At 44.3% G+C, this 18,077-nt stretch overlaps 1 protein-coding gene and 1 pseudogene across 4 annotated transcripts in view; both read left to right on the forward strand.

Moving 5' to 3' along the window:
• Positions 1-14,303, forward strand: part of RBM28 (RNA binding motif protein 28) — a 34,193-nt gene extending 19,890 nt beyond the window's left edge. The window contains exons 14-20 of one of the 4 annotated variants that reach the window (XM_067042250.1): positions 192-350; positions 2,449-2,598; positions 2,906-2,980; positions 5,836-6,095; positions 6,672-6,771; positions 8,864-9,015; positions 12,659-12,736. In XM_067042250.1, the coding sequence (XP_066898351.1) occupies positions 192-350; positions 2,449-2,598; positions 2,906-2,980; positions 5,836-6,095; positions 6,672-6,771; positions 8,864-8,998 (879 nt within the window). In that variant the 3' untranslated portion in view covers positions 8,999-9,015; positions 12,659-12,736. Of the gene's footprint in view, positions 1-191; positions 351-2,448; positions 2,599-2,905; positions 2,981-5,835; positions 6,096-6,671; positions 6,772-8,863; positions 9,309-9,691; positions 11,052-12,658 lie in introns of those variants that run through there. The other 3 variants (XM_067042249.1, XM_059074207.2, XM_067042251.1) reach the window with 3 other exon arrangements.
• A 1,329-nt stretch (positions 14,304-15,632) lies between these two features.
• LOC131762579 (ADP-ribosylation factor 1 pseudogene) lies at positions 15,633-17,558 on the forward strand (annotated as a pseudogene).
• The last annotated feature ends 519 nt before the right edge of the window (positions 17,559-18,077 follow it).

Genomic DNA, 18,077 nt, shown 5'->3' on the forward strand with positions numbered 1-18,077 from the left:
CCATCATCTTGCTTCCTTGACCCTTTCTTTCCCTGTGTTGAGTATCATAAGGCTGCAGGGTGGGTGGTTTCCCTCCTTTTTTCTAGATGTGTGGTTTTTGGATAGGCATCATGATTCTTTCCTGTTTGAGAATTATGAGCCTGTATTTTTAAACGGTGGATTGTGTTGTTAACAATTTATTGTTCTTTCAGTTTGAGCTGCTGAAGCATCAGAAGCTCAAGGACCAGAATATCTTTGTCTCCCGGACCAGGCTGTGCCTGCACAATCTCCCAAAGGCCGTGGATGACAAACAGCTCAGAAAGCTGCTGCTGAATGCCACTAGAGGGGAGAAGGGGGTGCGCATCAAGGAGGTGAGAGTTGGCTCTGCCCACTCAGAACTTAGGTACTCATCCTTGGGTCAGATCGAGTATTTCGTTCAGGCTGTTGTGCTGGCAGATTGACACATTTTCTTTTGGACACACTGTCAGCAGACAAGGCTGAGTCTGGTGATTTTTTTTTTTTTCTATGTGGGCCTCTCATTGTTGTGGCCTCTCCCATTGCGGAGCACAGGCTCCGGAAGCGCAGGCTCAGCTGCCATGGCTCATGGACCAGCTGCTCCGCGGCATGTGGGATCTTCCTGGACCGGGGCACGAACCCATGTTCCCTGCATTGGCAGGCGGATTCTTAACCACTGCGCCACCAGGGAAGCCCTAGTCTGGTGATTTTTATGGTTTTGGGGGGTTGAAATTTTTTTTTTTTACCTCTTCTAAGAACTACCTTTCACATCTGACCAAATTGCAGCAGAGTGTGAGGCAGTCTCTGCCCTCATGAATTAATTTAGCAAGCATTTATTGAATACCTGCTGTGTTCTCAGCATTACACCAGGTGCTGTAAGGTTAATTCTCTTGCAGAGAAAATAATCTGTGTGCTTTGCTCTTTAGAAGGGCATTTCACTACCATTTAGGCTCTTACCCTGTGCTAAGAGTCCTCAGTGCCCTGTGGAGAGCATAGAGAGCCACCCGGGTCTTCGACAGTTGTGTTAGACAAACTCTGGAGTCACACCAAGACTTGGTTAGGCTCTGTGTGCATACAGAAACCTCTCCTCTGCTCCCACAACACCCCTGGGTGCCTCTGTCATAGTACTGACTTCTGCATGTCCTGTGATGGTCTGCCAGTCATTCTTCCCCACCAGGCTGAGCTCTTAGAGAGCAGGCGTTATCTCATTGTGCCCAGTTCTTGGCATAATACCTGGCACATAGTCATCTCTTGATTAGTGTTTATTGAATAAGTAACCTAGCCAATATTATGAATCTGCTTTGCTCCAATTCATCACCATAAACTACTTTCCTACTCTTGGAAATCCTCTTCAAAATGTAAGGTATTGGAATTCAGGGAATTCCAGGAGAGAATATGAACATGTCAGCACGTAGCCACCACTGCACTTGCTAAAACTTGGTAACTGTTCAACTGTTACTGGCATAGGGGTGAGTTGTGTAATTTCTCATTAACATCCACAATACTTAGTAAGAGTCTGTACATTTAACACCTGCCATCATTTAGAGAAATGTATGTGTGTTTTATAATATTTGCATTATATTGAATTTTGTCTTTAATTCTTTCGTATGTGTAAATATTTTGTCTCAGTAAGATAGTAAGCCTCTTGAGGATAGGAGCCTCAGTTTATGCTTTTATTGATTATCCTACAGTACATGGCAGAGTTCTAGGCACAGAGTAGATACTGGACACACACCAAATGCAGCATCCATGTGTACCCAATACCTAGACTTCTCTGTTACATGACAACTACAGCTTCCAGGAGTAAAAGCATGTAAGCAATCAGTTTTCCCAAAATATCCTACTGTTCCTTGGTGCCCCAGGATGCCCATTATAGCTTAAGGATTTAGGGAAAAATCATGCCAGAGAGGATCTGAGCTCTGAGCAAAGACAGCTGAAGCTCCTTCCTGTATTTCTGAGGCTCTATGTTGGGCAGGATCTTCCCCATACCTGAATTGTCTTTCTTATCTAAAGCCATCAGGCGCTTATCCTTCCCTTCTTCAGTAGTTTCCTTTCTGAGTGGTTTCTTCAGTGAGGAGATCCACAGATGGCTTTTTAGCCTCAGTGCTAACTTACACAACCTCAAGTACCATGTACCTCTCAGCTTGTGTGTATTGTCGTGTCAACAGTTAGCTATTATAATTTTTCCTTGGGAAGTTTATTTTATTTACATGTTTATTTGTAGGTCTGTGTTGATGTCTGTAAGCTCTTAGAAAGCAAGAAAACATCTGTTTAACTCGTTTTGTGCTCTCCGTAGGTGTATTCTAATAAAACAGACATTCATAAGTGCTATTCCAGTAAAACTCTTGTGATGGTGATATATATGAAAACTGTTCCAATAACCTGATTTCTTGTTGAAGCTGTTAAGGATCTTTATCCTCTAATTACTCATTCCTTTTCTTGTTCTACTTGCAGTGTCGGGTAATGCGAGACCTTAAAGGAGCTCATGGGAAAATTAACGGCCAGTCCTTGGGCTATGCCTTTGCAGAGTTCCAGGAGCACGAGCACGCCCTGGCAGCCCTACGCCACATCAACAACAATCCAGAAATCTTCGGGCCTCAGAAGGTGAGCCTCGTCCTGTGGGGGGGAACGTGTTCCTCTGAGGGCCATTTGTGGAAAACCCTCTGACGTTTGTATGCTGGGTAAGAGTGGCAAGGCGTTGGAGGAGTGATCAGTGATTCAGGTGATAAGGTGATTAGAAGGAACACTTGACTGGACGGACTGCTTGCAGAACTGGCCCCTTGCATTTAAGTAGAGTGAAGCGAGCAGCATCCTCTGACTTGCAAGAAAGAGGGTAGTGGTGGGACGATAGCTCATTGCATGCAGAGATTAAGAAATCTAATGAATGACTTTCTGTCCCCTTCTGCCACAGAGACCAATAGTGGAGTTCTCTTTGGAAGATCGAAGGAAACTTAAAATAAAGGAAATGAGGATCCAGTGCAGCCTGGTACAGAACTGAAATGTTTTTTCTGTCTTTGTTTTTTCAATTGCAGTAGTATACACATAAACTTTACTATTTTTAAGTGTACAGTTCAGTTAAAACAGTTTTTTTTTCGGGCCATATTTAAACTCCTGTTTTGTTCAGTTTCTGGTTCTGCTCCCTTAAAGTAGGTCTCTTCCTCGTTAGGTTCTTTGTTACCCTTTACTCTTAGTTCCCTAGAACTCTGCAGGCCACCTCTCCTCTGCTGGCCTGGCTTGTGATAGCTCCACAGAACGGGGAGGAAGGAGAGAGGAGAATCAGACTGATGTTATTACCAATCAGTAGCGCTTGTACTGCAGTGTTTGGTGATGGTACATGTCAAAATTAATAGCCAAGGTTAAGTTTTACATTACCTGTAGATTTCAGCTATCTCTTCCATAATTCTCTTTTCTTCTTAGATGGCTCCAGAAGTGTGATGCCTGATAGTTTTAGTACTGTTTTTAATCTAGTGTAGTATAGAGGAAAGAACAGGGACTTTGGGAACAAGAATATTCATGTTCAAACTCAGGCTCTGCCCCTTTCTGAGTTCCTCGGCAAGTTATTACCTCTCTCAGCTTCAGTTTCTAGTTTGTAAAAATAGGATTAACATCATCTATGTTACATGGTTGATGAGGATTAAATGAGGTAACGCGTGTAAATTGTCTCAGTTACTACACAGTCAGCACACAGTCAGTACTCATTCTCTTAACCCATTTTGCCGCAGGACGTAGAAGGCCAGGTTATTTTTGACACCATAACTCTTACAGATCTCACTGATATTATACCTTAACTTGTGTATATACCAAACATTTGCAGTGCTTTGGTGTCTTTATGGTGTATATCATGAGCATGACTTTTATAAATTTATTTATTTATTTAATTTTGCCACATTGGGTCTTCGTTGCTGCACACGGGCTTTCTCTAATTGTGCCGAGCAGGGGCTACTCTTCGTTGCAGTGCGTGGGCTTCTCATTGCAGTGGCTTCTTATGTTGCGGAGTACAGGCTCTAGGTGCGTGGGCTTCAGTAGTTGTGGCACGTGGTCTCAGTGGTTGTGGCTCGCGGGCTCTAGAGTGCAGGCTCAGTAGTTGTGGCGCACGGGCTTAGTTGGTCCACGGCATGTGGGATCTTCCCAGACCAGGGCCCGAACCCGTGTCCCCTGCATTGGCAGGCAGATTCCTAACCACTGCGCCACCAGGGAAACCCTGAGCCTGACTTTCAGAGGAGCAGTATCAGTGGTTAATACAATGGCCCTGGGTTGGAAAAACCTGAGTTCTGGTTATTATTCAAGGCAGCTTTATTATTGTAGTTATAGAATTATTTACCGCCTAAGTCAGAGGTGATTCTGTAGCTACTGGCTTAAAAAATTCAGGTGGCCTTATTTGTTGCCTCCACTTATGGACATACTGATCTTTCTGTGTAAAAGTGTTCCTCTCCCCTGACTCAAGGATACTTCTACTCAGTTTCCATACTCATATTCCACAAGTAGCATTTCCCCACCTCTCTCAAAAGAGATAAGACTTTATTACTTGTATTTCATGAAGTTCCTTAAAGATTTTTTTAGTTTTTTACTTTGTGGGTGTCTGTTTTCTCCACTGGGCTGTGAGTGCTAAAAGGTAGACACTTGATTCTGTCCATCTGTACCCTTACCACTTAGAGACTGGCACATAAGAGGCATATAATAGACCTTTGTTGTGTCAGCGTGCCTATCTAGATTTCTGAGGTGAAAAGGACAAAATAACATTATTATTACTACATTAATTTCACATGAATCTTCTTTTTCTTCCCCCAATTCAGTGCAAAATAATCTGTAACATACTTTATGTCTTCCTTCTCATGTCATCTTTTCCTTATCTTCATTTCATTTATCTTTTCTCTAATGTTTTTCCTTTCTCTATATGGATTCGAGTTTCTGACCTGTCATTTCCCCTCCCTTAATTCATTTAGTATTTCTTGCAAGACAGGTCTACCAGTGATAAATTTCTTTAAAGTTTTTTTTTTTTTTTTGGCCTCACTGTGTGTATTGTGGGATCCTAGTTCCCCAATGAAGACTCGAACCCGGGCCCCTGGCAGTGAGAGCACTGAGGCCTAACCATGGACTGCCAGGGAATTCCCAGATTCCTTTAATTTTTGTTTGTCTGAGAAAGTTTTTGTTTTTCCTTCACTTTTGAAGGATAATTACACGGATAGAGAATTCTAAGTTGGTGATTTTTTGCCCCCAAACTTTAAATATTTCATTCTATTCTCTTCTTGCTTATATGGTTTCTGAAGGGAAATCCAATGTAATCTTAACTTTGTTCCTCTGTAGGTAATGTATTTTCCCTACCTCTGGCTTCTTTCAAGATTTTTCTCTTTGATTTTCTGCTGTTTGATATGATATGCCTAGGTATGCTTTTTTCTTTTTCTTTTTTAAAAATATCCTGTTTGGGTTTTGGCTGAGCTTCCTGGATCTGTGGTTTAGTGTCTGTCCTTAAGTTTGGAAATCCTTAGCTCTTATTACTTCATATATTTCTCTTCTTTCTTCTCATTCCCATTATACATTTGTTACACCTTTGGTAATTGTCCCATGCTACTGGCCTATTTTCTACTGGCTTTTGCGTTTTGGACATACCTGTACTTTCCCCTATTTCTGCATGTGGAAAGGGAAATGGTTGTTTTGTGTCCCCCACCCAGTAACCATCTATTACTATTTCAGGGCCTGTGAACTACTTGCATTCACTTTCCTATAGTCTCTAACTATTTGGGGGAAGAATTCCCCATCTCTCACCAGCTCATTCCTCTTCTGAGTATTTCCAGCAAATAAACCTCACCCAGTAACTAAATGGCATTCTCTTGTCTTATACAGCAAAAAGTGAAATCCAGGTCGGCAACTGGTGAGCAGCCCCAGCAAGAACAACCAGAGCTTGGAAAAAAACAGCAACAGAAGACAGCTCAGAACCACATGCATCAACAAAGCAGGGCCCCCATGGTGCAGAAGGAGAAGGCAGGACCTGTCCCGTGGACAGGGTTCCAGACCAAGGCCGAAGTGGGGCACGTGGAGCTGTCTAATGGGAAGAAGAGAAGACAGGTCCTGGTGCTCCCCTCACACCGAGGCCCCAAAATCAGGTGAGATGCAGGATGGCGGCTCAGAGGGTTTGTTTTGCTTCGCCCTTTTTCCTCTTTATGGCTTTGTTTGGATGAAAGGGGTGATTAGCGTGCGCCAGTCCCGCCTGAAGTGTCTCTACACCAGCAGAGTCACTCTTGGACCAAATGGAGGCCGGAACAGGACTGGTAGAGGGGCCTCAGAGGAGCCTTCCAGTGCGGGCTTTCATGCGATTCTTCTCTTCTGAAGAGCTTCCTCCTGTCCTGATGGTGGTCTCTGTCAGCTGAGGCCCATCTACTTGAGGTTTCTGTTTGGGGCAACAGATTAGTGCTGTCAACAGAAGTCGATCTTGACAAAATTTTTGTTAAGTATACGAAGGTTTTTGAGATACCCTTGAGGTTTTAAGCTAAAACAAAAAGACAAGTATACAGATGTTGAACCATAGGACATTCTGTTGCAGTATCCCTTTTTAGCATATTTCTCATGGGCTTAGAAAGAGCCAGTGTAAGAAAAGGCATTTTATCTTTTGGGTTGAGGAAAATCTCAGGGGTCCCAATTAGAGGAGGAACTCAGGGTGACACTTGACCATATTGTTTCAGGTTACGGGACAAGGGCAAAATGAAGCCTCTCCCTCCCAAGAAGCCAAACCCCCAGATAAACCACCGGAAGCAAGAGAAGCAGAAATTATCTTCCAATCAGGTAAGTTCTGTAGGCCCTGAGGCTTTGGCATGGCACAGCTCTGCCGGGGTCGGTGGCTGCTTGTGCCGTGATTAGTTGTGCAAAAGGAAAGGGCTTCTAGATTGCACTTATGTACAGGATTGCAGCTTTTTAGAGGATGTGGCGGTACACGGTCCTAAAAGTGGGGAGAATAATAAAACGAACCCCATGTATTGGTTACTCTGCTTCAACAATTATCTTGTTTTACCTACCCCCCACCCCACCCCACCCCACCCTGTGAATATATTAAAGCGAATTCTACTTCACTTGTAAATGTGGCTCATGTGGAAATGAGGTATATTGCTCAGAAAAATATCTCAGAATTCATCTCGAGCTGATCAGGCCTTAAACACACATATACACAAACACATGTTATGCCATCATCACATCTAATGAAATTAATAAGCTCTTAATAGCTAATATGTAACCCATATTAAAACGTTCCCAGCTCCCTCAAAAATACATTTTTTAAGTTGGTTAGTATGAATCAGGTTCCAAACAAAGTCCACATGTTATACTCGGAATTTTTTTTTGGCCATGCCTTGCAGCTTGTGGGATCTTAGTTCCCCAACCAGGTATTGAACCTGGGCCACGGCAATGAAAGCGTAGAGTCCTAACCACTGGACTGTCAGGAAATTCCTTATACTTCGTTTTTAGATCTTTTAAATCTTTTTTTTTCCGCTATAATATCCAGTCTTCCTTACATCCACCCCGGCTTTTTTCCATGCAGTTAATCTGTTGGATAAGCCAGGTCCTTAGCCTTAGAATGTATTACATTTTGAATTTAGTTGCTTTCTTCCTTGTGCTGTCATTTAACTTGTTCCTCTAACACCCCATGTTGCCTACAAACTAGTTGTTAGATCCAGAGGCTAGATTAGATTCAGGTTCAGTTTTCTTGGCGAGAGTATTTCATAGGTGGTGCTGTGTGCTTTCTGTTGCATTGCACCATAAGGTGCATAGTGTCTGGTTGCCCCATTTTTAGTGATGCTGTGATTCGTCAGTAAGTTTAGGAATTGTCTACCTTATCCCTCCATTTGTAAAGTCCCCCATCAGCCTCCCACTTAAGGGTCTTAGCACCCACTGATGATTGCTATCTAGATCCGTATTTCAATACGAGTTGCAGAATGGTAATTTTCTAATTTTATCAACGCTTTTGTGTTTTTTAAGAAAAATTCTAGAAAAAAAGAATCTTCCCTCGTCAACTGTTTGGTTCCCATGAAATATCATTTGTGTAGGAAAGGCAGGGTAAATGCTTGATTTTGTTTTTTTCCTTTTATCAGTTTCCAGAGTAATGAGTTGTTGCCCTACCAACCTCCCCTGATGACCAGTAAGATTTTTTTTTAGAATTGTGAATTCCTGAGGTTTTATGTACTTGATATGTTTCAGTCAGATGCAGTCATTATCCTTGTCCCATCTGAGGCCAGGAGAAGCCCCTTCAGGTTGACTCCTGCCTGAGTCCTTCTGACATGACACTATCTTTGATAGTGTCCTTACTTTCTAGTACAACCGGATGTCCCAACTTATCTATTTCTTCATCAACCCTGGCATTAGCTTCCAAGGAGTCCTAGTTCTTAATAGAAAGTGGTGGTCCTGCATTCTTGATCATTTGAAGTCAAATTTTCTTTTTTTCCTTGCCTAGTTCCTTTCTTTAAAGGGAACAAGAGCATTAGCTTCTTATCCTACTCAAGAAATCTGTGTCTCTGGGAAGCCTCTGACCCATCAGACTATCTTATAGAGCTCTCTTTGAAACCCTGTAATTCTTGGTGAGCGAAAGGGCAACAAGCAAGACCATCCAGACTTGAGGCTGACTCATCTTGGAGGAGATTCGTGTGAACATTTGGGAATCGAAGGGGGAGAGGCCTTTGAAACACGGCATTTTAGTGGGGCCCTTCTCTTAGGCACTCCTGGTCTGATTTCTTACCAGTGGATGATTCTTGCGGGGTCACTGTCTGGAAGTCCCTCCTGTGGTGGACAAGATCTCTGAACCTACTTTCTCCCTTGGCTGGCCTAAGGGTAAGGTAATACTTAATGCTTGAAACTGATTATCTTATGTTTCCTTACCTTTCATTTGTAGGTACCTAGGAAGAAAGCTAAGGGAAACAAGACAGAAATTCGCTTCAACCAGCTGGTTGAACAATATAAGCAGAAGTTATTAGGACCTTCTAAAGGAGCTCCTCTTGCAAAGAGGAGCAAATGGTTTGACAGTTGATGATGGTAGCAGACTGGGTAAGAAGCTGGATTGTGTGCTTCTTGGTAAAGCCTCCCCGCCTCCTCCATGTCATTTACTGAGGGAAGGAAACTCCTTGAGTGCACTGCCACTTTGGGGCACTGTGGCTGGGGCACATCTGAACTTTGGTCCCTCCCTGGTGTGTGGTTAGACAACCACAGAGAGGAATCTCAGAAAAACATGGTGTTGCTTCTTGCATATTTTGTGTGAAGTTGTGTTTATAATTCTTATCCATTTTAATTCTTTGTTGCTCAAATGGAAACAATTATAAAAAGCATTCTTGACTGCTGAATTTTTAAGATGTATATTTTGTTAAGTGTCTTCTCTAAATGAGATATTTTGTGGCTTTTTGAATAACAGACTCTCTTTTCTAATATATGGGAATCCTTTATTATTTATAAACGTTTTTGATATTCCTAACTCTAATTCAGGCATGTAGTCCTACATACTCCAGGAATCGATTAAGAAAGAGCAGAGAAACATGATTTCCAACCTAATCTTTGAGGGTGGGAGAGACTTGGAAAGTAATTGAGGACATGGGGCCTGGCCAGGAGCAACATCTGATAATAGTTTGCCAAATGAGTGGGTAATTGTTGGTAGTTAACTAGAAATCAGTTGGCAGTGGCCCACAGACAGTAGCCTGGGTGGTGCTAACCTGCATTTCCTCTCTTCCAGCACCTCCTCCTGAGGACTCAAGAGAGGTGGTGGGTGGTGGAGAGAGCAGTGAGCATGGCCAGAGAAAGAGTTGGAAATACAGCACAAAGCTCTTAATTCCCCAGTCCAGTCTGGTGCCATCATAAGTGATGCTTTCTTCAGAACCATTGCTGACCTAGGGATATGGCTATTTCATTGCAGTATCTTGGGAAACCAGTGAATGCTCAGAAATGCCCTTAATTGGTTTAAAGATGGGTAAAAGAGAGACCATGAAAATACTGAAAGCTTTTGGAGAGAACTAAAGGACAGAGGCTGTATCTCCAGAGTTACCTTGAGACGGTGCGACTTGGGGAGTTTGAAATGTTCTGGCAGCAGTTTGGCAACCCATCATCCCTAGGATGGCCTTTACTCTGTGAGGGAGTCAGACACTTTATTAAAGGTGTAAATAGAAGATCCGCAGCCTGCCTGGCCTCTGATCTGTTTTCCCTTGGCCAGCTGTCTGCTCACCAGACAGTTTTTCCCATAGTGTACAAATATCTATAAATTAACATTTAAAAATAATCTTAACATTTAGGATAGATAAAAATTGGGGTTCATTTCAGATAGCTTTGCCAGATTTTCTTAGATCCAGATTTTTCTTCTGACAGTTATAGCAGCCCAGTATATTTAAAACATCATTCAACTGCTCGAAAAGTTACTGCACAGTTCTTTTCCTTTTTTTTGCCTTTATTTTATTTTATTAACTGATGTTTGAATCACTAAATTAAAAAAAATATATTGCTGAATGTTTACAATGACAATTTTGCATTTCTCCATATACTTTATCATATAATGATGTCATATGTTTTCTAAATTTCTTAAATCTGTATTTAAGATACAACTATATAATAAGAATCCCAAGGAAAACAAAACTTAAACCTCAAAATTATTGTTCATCCCATTACTATTTAAGCTGCTAATTTTTGCCCATTAAAACTCCTTTTTTTAATGCATATTTAAAAATCCACATACTAGTATCATTTTCATTTAAAAAGTCGCTCTTTAATATATAACTTTCAGCATATGGTTATTTGTGAATATAATTTTGCAAAAAATTATCTTATGTCTTCTGATAGTTTACTTTTGAAACTATTTAGAAAGCTTAAAGATGCAAAAGAAAAATAGCAAATCGGATTATGTAATCTGCATACATAAAGGATTTGCATTGAACTAAATCACAGAGGCAGTTTTGGTGAATTCGTATTCAATATTGTCTTCACTTTATTACTCAAGAATATTTCTGAGCTGGATAGTGTGCCAGAACCCCTATCAGTTTTGTCAGTGAAAAGAGACAAGAGAAAATGTAATTCTGCAGGCAATGTAATAAATAAATATATACTTTTAAAGAAAAAGGACAAAGAAAATATAAATTTGGTCTGTCTTCTTACCTATAAAGAAGGTAGGCACAGGAGAAAATTATTTTTTATGTAACATTTATTTCTAAAGGTTTACAAGATATGATTTTAAAATGGGTATATTTTATGGTTTTTATATTAATTGATACAAACATAGCCAAAAATACCTATGTGTATAAATTATTTGGCCAGTATCCGCTCACTTCATACCTTTAAGGAAGAGAATATAAGGTCATTTGCAATAATAATAATTAACTAGTTAATAACATAAAATAAGCTAAAATAATGTTTAAGGAGTGTTGATCTGAAAAAGTAATGATTCTCAGTGTAGACGCTCCTATGTGGAACAAACTAACGTGTGATTTACAATACAGTTTAAAAGTACACACACTGCACAGTTCTTTAAAAAAGTAATAAGATGACTCATCCACTTTCTCAACAACCAGATTGCTTGTATGGTGTCCTCCTCTGGGACACCTCACCATGGGTTATCTGGGCAGCTTCTTAACACTTGTCTCGGGAGTATTATTGCAAGGAGAATCATGCTCATTCTTCACTTCAGAGCCTGATGTTTCATGAAATGGAGTTCTCTGAATTAAACATGAAAGTGGAGTTACAGACCACTTGGTTAAAAAACAACAACAATAACAAACATTTCATTAACATCCAAGACTGAAGGCCATTGATCAAAACTGTCAAGTTTCAGTAGATTTTCCTCCTTGGTTATACAGCAGCCTCAGAGATACTTATTGTAAATAAAGAGTCTTAAGATTGTGTGCTGGCTGTTTCTTTGCTTTTTTGGTGGGGGTGTGTGGAGTGGGGTAGATGGGAGACTTGGCAGTTTTGAAGACTCTGCTTTGATCCAGGGTGTATAGTCCCTTGCTCTAGACTTCGTCTGAAGCGAGGATTCTGCTTCAGCTGTCTTGAAGTGAGATCTGCAGCTTCCTCTGTTACAAAGTTAGTGCATGTGAATTCGTTCTTCGAAATACTTCCAAATGCCCTTTGCTATGTTTTTGCCTTGAAAAGAGGTTCTCCAGCTAAAAATTCAGAGTGCAGAACCTCAAGGTTCCAGAGATCCCCTTCTCACCATGTATTTAATCTTCAGTCATCTGAGGAAGCAGGAGGTCAAGTATGCCTCTGTGAGTGCTGGCCACCCAGAACCATCAGTCACAGGCCCTCTGGCTGATCCACGTAGCTAGTTCTTTGCCTAATATCCCTCCCACTCACTCTTTGAGAAGTGACTGACAGGCATCTGCCAATCCTGTCATATAAGTGGCAACTCTGCCCACCCAACTTGGAAAGTTCCTGAAACTTCTCCATGGACTGCTCCATCATGATGGTAGCCACGTCATCAGACTGAGGATGCCCAAGATAAGTTTGTATTTCAGTTTGTCTCAGATGTTGCTCAACTGTGCTTTCTCACTCAGTCCTAACTGGCGCTTAAAGGGCCAGGATGAGGTTGCTTTGTTTCTCTCAGGCAGAGTGAAAATTTCCAGACCTCCCTTTGCCCAAGGTTGACTGATTTAGAAGTTACATGCATGCATTGTCTTATTTTGGTTCTTTCTCTCTTGTCCTGATGTCTCGTCCTTTCCAGGATTAATTGCAGAGTCTGAGACTGCTCATTGATTGGGGTGTTATTCAGTGGTCTAGACGTGGATGAGTTATAGGTACATCTGCAGTTACTTTAGCTTTTGATTCTGAACTGGTGTTTGGCTGCAGACAGGCTTCTGTGCTTATGAAGTAATATAGTGGGAAGAATGTGAAGGACACAGACTGATTGAGCCTGGTAACCAATTCTGAGAAGGAAACTGCAGAGTCACCAGAATACCTTTTGGACAACCCCCAAATGGAGCATCTTGATCGATGGCAAATCCAGTTTTCCTTAGGCTCGTCCACGCTGCCCAGAGCCTGCTGCCTTTGGTCAGACGAATACTTCACTGCTGCAGAGTCATCCCAGAGTCTCCTCCCCTGGCCATCTGATGGAAGGAAAATCCTTTCTGTCCTTGAGGGCAGGGACTATATTTTACACTTTTCTATGTACCCTGCAATACCTAACAATGATTTACACATAGTAGGAATTCGTTTAATTCCACTGAACTCACTGGAACAGAGGGCCATCTGGTCCAGGGAGCTGCGTTTGTGAAGGACAACAGAGTCATTTTCTGAGGTGATGTACGTGAAAGGGCCCCATGATACAAAGTGATAGAAAAAGAATAACGAACTGCCGGTAACAGTCCCTTGAGCACGCCACCTGTGTTCTTTTTGCTGTGCCTTGTCCACACCAATTTGTCCTTCTCCACTCACGTGCTATCCAGCATTTCTCCCTGGGAACTTCATCCAACCCAGGGCATTGTGCTCCCTCCCTTGGTCCCTGACACTTTCTGGTTGACGGATACTCACTTGACAGCATATGCGACTGTGGCTCACTTGTCGTTTCTTTAGATCTTACTTCCCCAAGTAGATGGAGCCCCGTGATGGCAATCCCAGCCCCAGGGTGTGGCCAATGGTGTCCTTAGTGATTGGCTGTTGAGGATGATGAAGATGAGGGGTGTAGCAGACAGTCACCTGCTGCAGTGAACTCTCCCCAGCCTATCATTTAATGTATTTTCTTTTTTCTTTCTAATTCAGCCTTGTTCCTCATAGTAGGTGCTCAGTTAACGTCAGTTCCTGTTACTCCTTTTCTTTTCATCTTCCCTGCACTACTGTCTGGGCCTCAGTCTATCAGCAACTCCCCTCATATATTGCTTAATCTGCCTTTGGCCAGAACCCATCGCATTCCTGTCCCCCTCTGCCCGAGGGACTCCCAGCCCTTATGCACAGGGCTGGATATTAAGGGCTGTATGTGCAAAAACCCTAGTAAGGAGCTGATTCTCAAGTGTTGCCTTCTCACTCTCAACTTCTCTCCATTTTTCCCTCTCCTCTCTCCTGGGTCTGACACTCCATTGTCTGCATGCACTTTTCAACCCAAAGATACTCAGATACTGGGCTTTTGGTGAGGTTTTCCCTTTGGAAGCTACTGCAGGAAAGATGCTTTGTATTCTAGCCCGCACTGGGGAAGACCCTATCATGGCAGTTGGCACCTCAGATGGAGCGGGAAGTCCAGAACATTGTTCCTATTCTACTTGCAATGAAAGGATGGGATTTAGATGCACCCTTCTTGTAAGCTAATGTAATATTGTGATTTACAATAAGAAATATATATATATGGTCTTTGTCCCTGTTCCTGGAACAGAGCTCCTAAAGCCCTTGGAATTTTCTGTGCAGAGAGTAATAGAGGTCTCTTTTGTTATGTTAAATAAGGTGACTTTTGGAAAGCCCCTAAGGATGCCATTGGAGCCAACCCAGTGATTAGAGGGTTGGAACTTATGGCTCTCCCAGCCCCCCACCTCATCTCCCATGCAGGGAAAGGGGCTAGAGATTGAGTTCAGTCATCAGTGGCCAATGATTTAATCAATCACACCTATTTGAGGAAACCTCCACAAAACCCCGAAAGAACAGGGTTCCGAGAGCTTCCGGGTTGGTGAGCACGTGGAAGGAGATCTGGGGAGAGTAGCTCACTTGGAGAGAACATGGAAGCTCCCTGCCGTTTCTCCATACTTTGCCCTGTACATCTCTTCCATCTGGCTGTTCCTGAGTTATATCCTTTTATAGTTAACTGGTAGTCTAGTAAGTAAAATGTTCCTCTGGGTTCTGTGAGCTGCTCTAGCAAATTAGGAGGGGGTCACTGGAACCTCTGATTGGTCAGGTAACAACCTGAACTTGTGGTTGGCTTCTGAATTTGGGGGGTGGGGGTCAGTCATGGGGGACCCAGCCCTTAACCTGTGGAATCTGACACTATCTCCAAGTAGATAGTGTCAGCATTGAGTTGGAATGTAGGACACCCAGTTGGAGAATTGCCTAGTGTGGGGAAAAACCACACACATTGGGGTTGGATACAACATTGTAATTGGTGTCAGAATTATAGATAATATTCTTTTAAAAGCACCCCAACAAACATCCTTCCTCCAGTAGTGTGTTGGCCATCAGTTGCCAGAGTATGTGAATTTGTCCAGCCCTCATGGCGCTGCCACCAGCTCCACCGCAGGGCCCTAGGGAGCAAAGTAGGCCTGTGTTACTTCAGAGGTGGGTAACTCCTCGAATGAAAGGAACAGCAACTTAGAGGCAGAGTGCTCTGGCTCCTTCCAAGCCAGTGGGGTCCGCCGGAAGTCCGAAAGCAACCTCGCTCGTCAGATCAGACCCCAGACCCACCTTATGTGTTACGCAGGTCAGAGACCACGATCTCTTTCAGAGACGTGGCAAATTGAGGCCCAGACAAGGAAGATGGCACGGGATGAGGCTGGGATACAAGCCCAGGTCTTTTATTTTTTTATTTTTTATTTTTTTTGCGGTACGCGGGCCTCTCACTGTTGTGGCCTCTCCCGTTGCGGAGCACAGGCTCCGGATGCGCAGGCTCAGCGGCCATGGCTCACGGGCCCAGCCGCTCCGCGGCACGTGGGATCCTCCCGGACCGGGGCACGAACCGCCGTCCCCCGCATCGGCAGGCGGACTCTCAACCGCTGCACCACCAGGGAAGCCCCAAGCCCAGGTCTTTTGACACCTGGGCCAGTGCTCTGTCCTCACCTGATCTCCGCTGCCACCTGGCCTGCCCCCCTCAGGGCCTCTGTTTCCCCCTTTGCACAAAAGACAGTTCCCTGAAGGAGTGTGGGCTTCCTTTGCCCTGCCTGTCACCAGCTCCGTGATGTTGTGGCCTAGAAGAACCCATGGCTGTCGAGAGAGGCAGAGCCACAGCCATGGCCTCTGGATCAAAATAGCGGAGTGTGGGCAAAGGCAGGGCTGAGGGGCTGCCAATCAACTTCAGCCTGGGATTCCTGGGGTCGTCCACCCCATGGGAAACGGGAGCCAAGGCCCATGGGGGTGAGTAGGGGGAGGGATGGTGGGCTCCTCCATCCCCTCCTGGCTTGAAGCTTTTCTCAGGATGGGAGAGACAGAATGAAGAAAAACATCTCTCCCCTTCTCATTTCCCTTCCTGATCCTTCCCAGGCAGGGTGACGACAGCCTGGTCATTTGAGTAGAGAATGAAGCTTACCTGAGGGAAGGTGGTCTGGCTGTGACAGGTTTTCAATCCAGTTTTGTGATCATGGTGCCCCCTTGGGGGCCGCTGGGTTTGGACATTGCTCCTTTCTCATGAAGACTGGCTGGGCAGGGCTTTCCTATCATCTCAGGTGATCTTCACAACAATCCTGGCTTAGAACATTGAGGGGCAGTTGTTCCCACCCTAGTCTCACAGCTGATGGAAACAGGATGGCACTCCTAGGATCCCTTGGCCGCTGAGCTAGGACCAGGGCAGGGCTCCGACCTGGCCCAGGGCTCTATCTCTGGGGTCTTTTATGGAACTTTTATTTGAAAACGCTTTTTGCCAGGTACACCAACTGTTTTTAGGGTAAAGAAAGCTTTCTCTTTTTCACATTACGAAAGAAAAGGAAGGACATTTTCATCCTCATTTGGATGGCGGTGAAACATTTTAAAACTTCTCGTAGAGAGAAATCAGCACCTGCCTCTGAGCAGCAGCTGTGCTGCGGCCGCCCAGGGTTTCTCTGGCCAGTGTTGCTCCCACGGGTCTACAGCGTGGGGCATATCTTTGCAAACCTCTTCAAGGGCCTGTTTAGCAAAAAAGAAATGAGCGTTCTCACGGTGGGCCTAGATGCTGCGGGAAAGACCACCATCCCGTACAAACTGAAGCTGGGTGAAATCGTGACCACCATCCCCACTACAGGCTCCCATGTGGAGACTGTGGAATATAAGAACATCAGCTTCACTGTGTGGGCGGCCAGGACAAGATCCGGCCTCTGTGGCCCCATTACTTCCAGAACACACAAGCTCTCATCTTCGTGGTTGACAGCAATGACAGAGAGCGTGTGAATGAGGCCCGAGAGGGGCTTATGAGGATGCTGGCGGAAGACGAGCTCAGGGGCGCCGTTCCGCTCGTGTTTGCTAACAAACAGGACCTCCCCGATGCCATGAATGTAGCCTAGATCACGGGCAAGCTGGGTCTGCAACTCTCTGCACCCCAGGAACTGGTACATTCAGGCCACTTGTGCCACCAGCAGGGACGGGCTCTACGAGGGACTGGACTGTCTGTCCGATCAGCTCCGGAACCAGAAGTGAGTGATACTCTTCTCTCCTCCCCTCTCACTCCCTCCTTCTACCACCTCTTTACTCTCATGTGGCGAACGTGCCCCTGGGGTGTGAGTGCCAGAAGCTGTCTCCGTGGCCGGTCACAGTGTGCATCACCATGCTGTAAATGTGCAGACGCAGCCTGCAACTGGGTTTTTATCTGATGTAAATAGTTTTTGTTTCCAATGAGGCAGTTTCTGGTACTCCTATGCAATATTATTCAGCGTTTTTTATTGTCAAAAGAAAATCGAGGGCTTCCCTGGTGGCGCAGTGGTTGGGAATCCGCCTGCCGATGCAGGGGACGTGGGTTCGTGCCCCGGTCCGGGAAGATCCCACATGCCGCGGAGCGGCCGGGCCCGTGAGCCATGGCCGCTGGACTTGCGTGTCCGGAGCCTGTGCTCCGCAGCGAGAGAGGCCACAACAGTGAGAGGCCCGCGTACCGCAAAAAAAAAAAAAAAAGAAAAAGAAAATCGACCCACTGTTTAGTACTGGGAAGGGATTTTAGGCACACGGGTCATCCAGGAGTCACTGTGTCAGACAAGCCCGATGCTTCTCCCCTGGGCTTTAGATCTGTGTTGAAATCCATTTTGGTGGTTGTTTTTTAACCCAAACTCAGTGCATTTTAAAAAAATAGTTACAAATACAAAATAAGGAGAACACCTGAACACACAGAAGGGAGAAATGTGCCTAGTGTAGGTTCTGCAATAATGGCCTGAGTCCGGTCCACCAGTGGTTTGTTTCCTGTTGGGAACGTGAAACAGGATAGAACCAGCCATGATCCATTCTGCATGGTCACAGTAGGGTCCCTGTGATTTGCTCTGTCTTGAGTCATCCCACAC

Source organism: Kogia breviceps, chromosome 9, assembly GCF_026419965.1.
Source record: "Kogia breviceps isolate mKogBre1 chromosome 9, mKogBre1 haplotype 1, whole genome shotgun sequence".
NCBI classification, from domain to species: Eukaryota; Metazoa; Chordata; class Mammalia; order Artiodactyla; family Physeteridae; genus Kogia; species Kogia breviceps.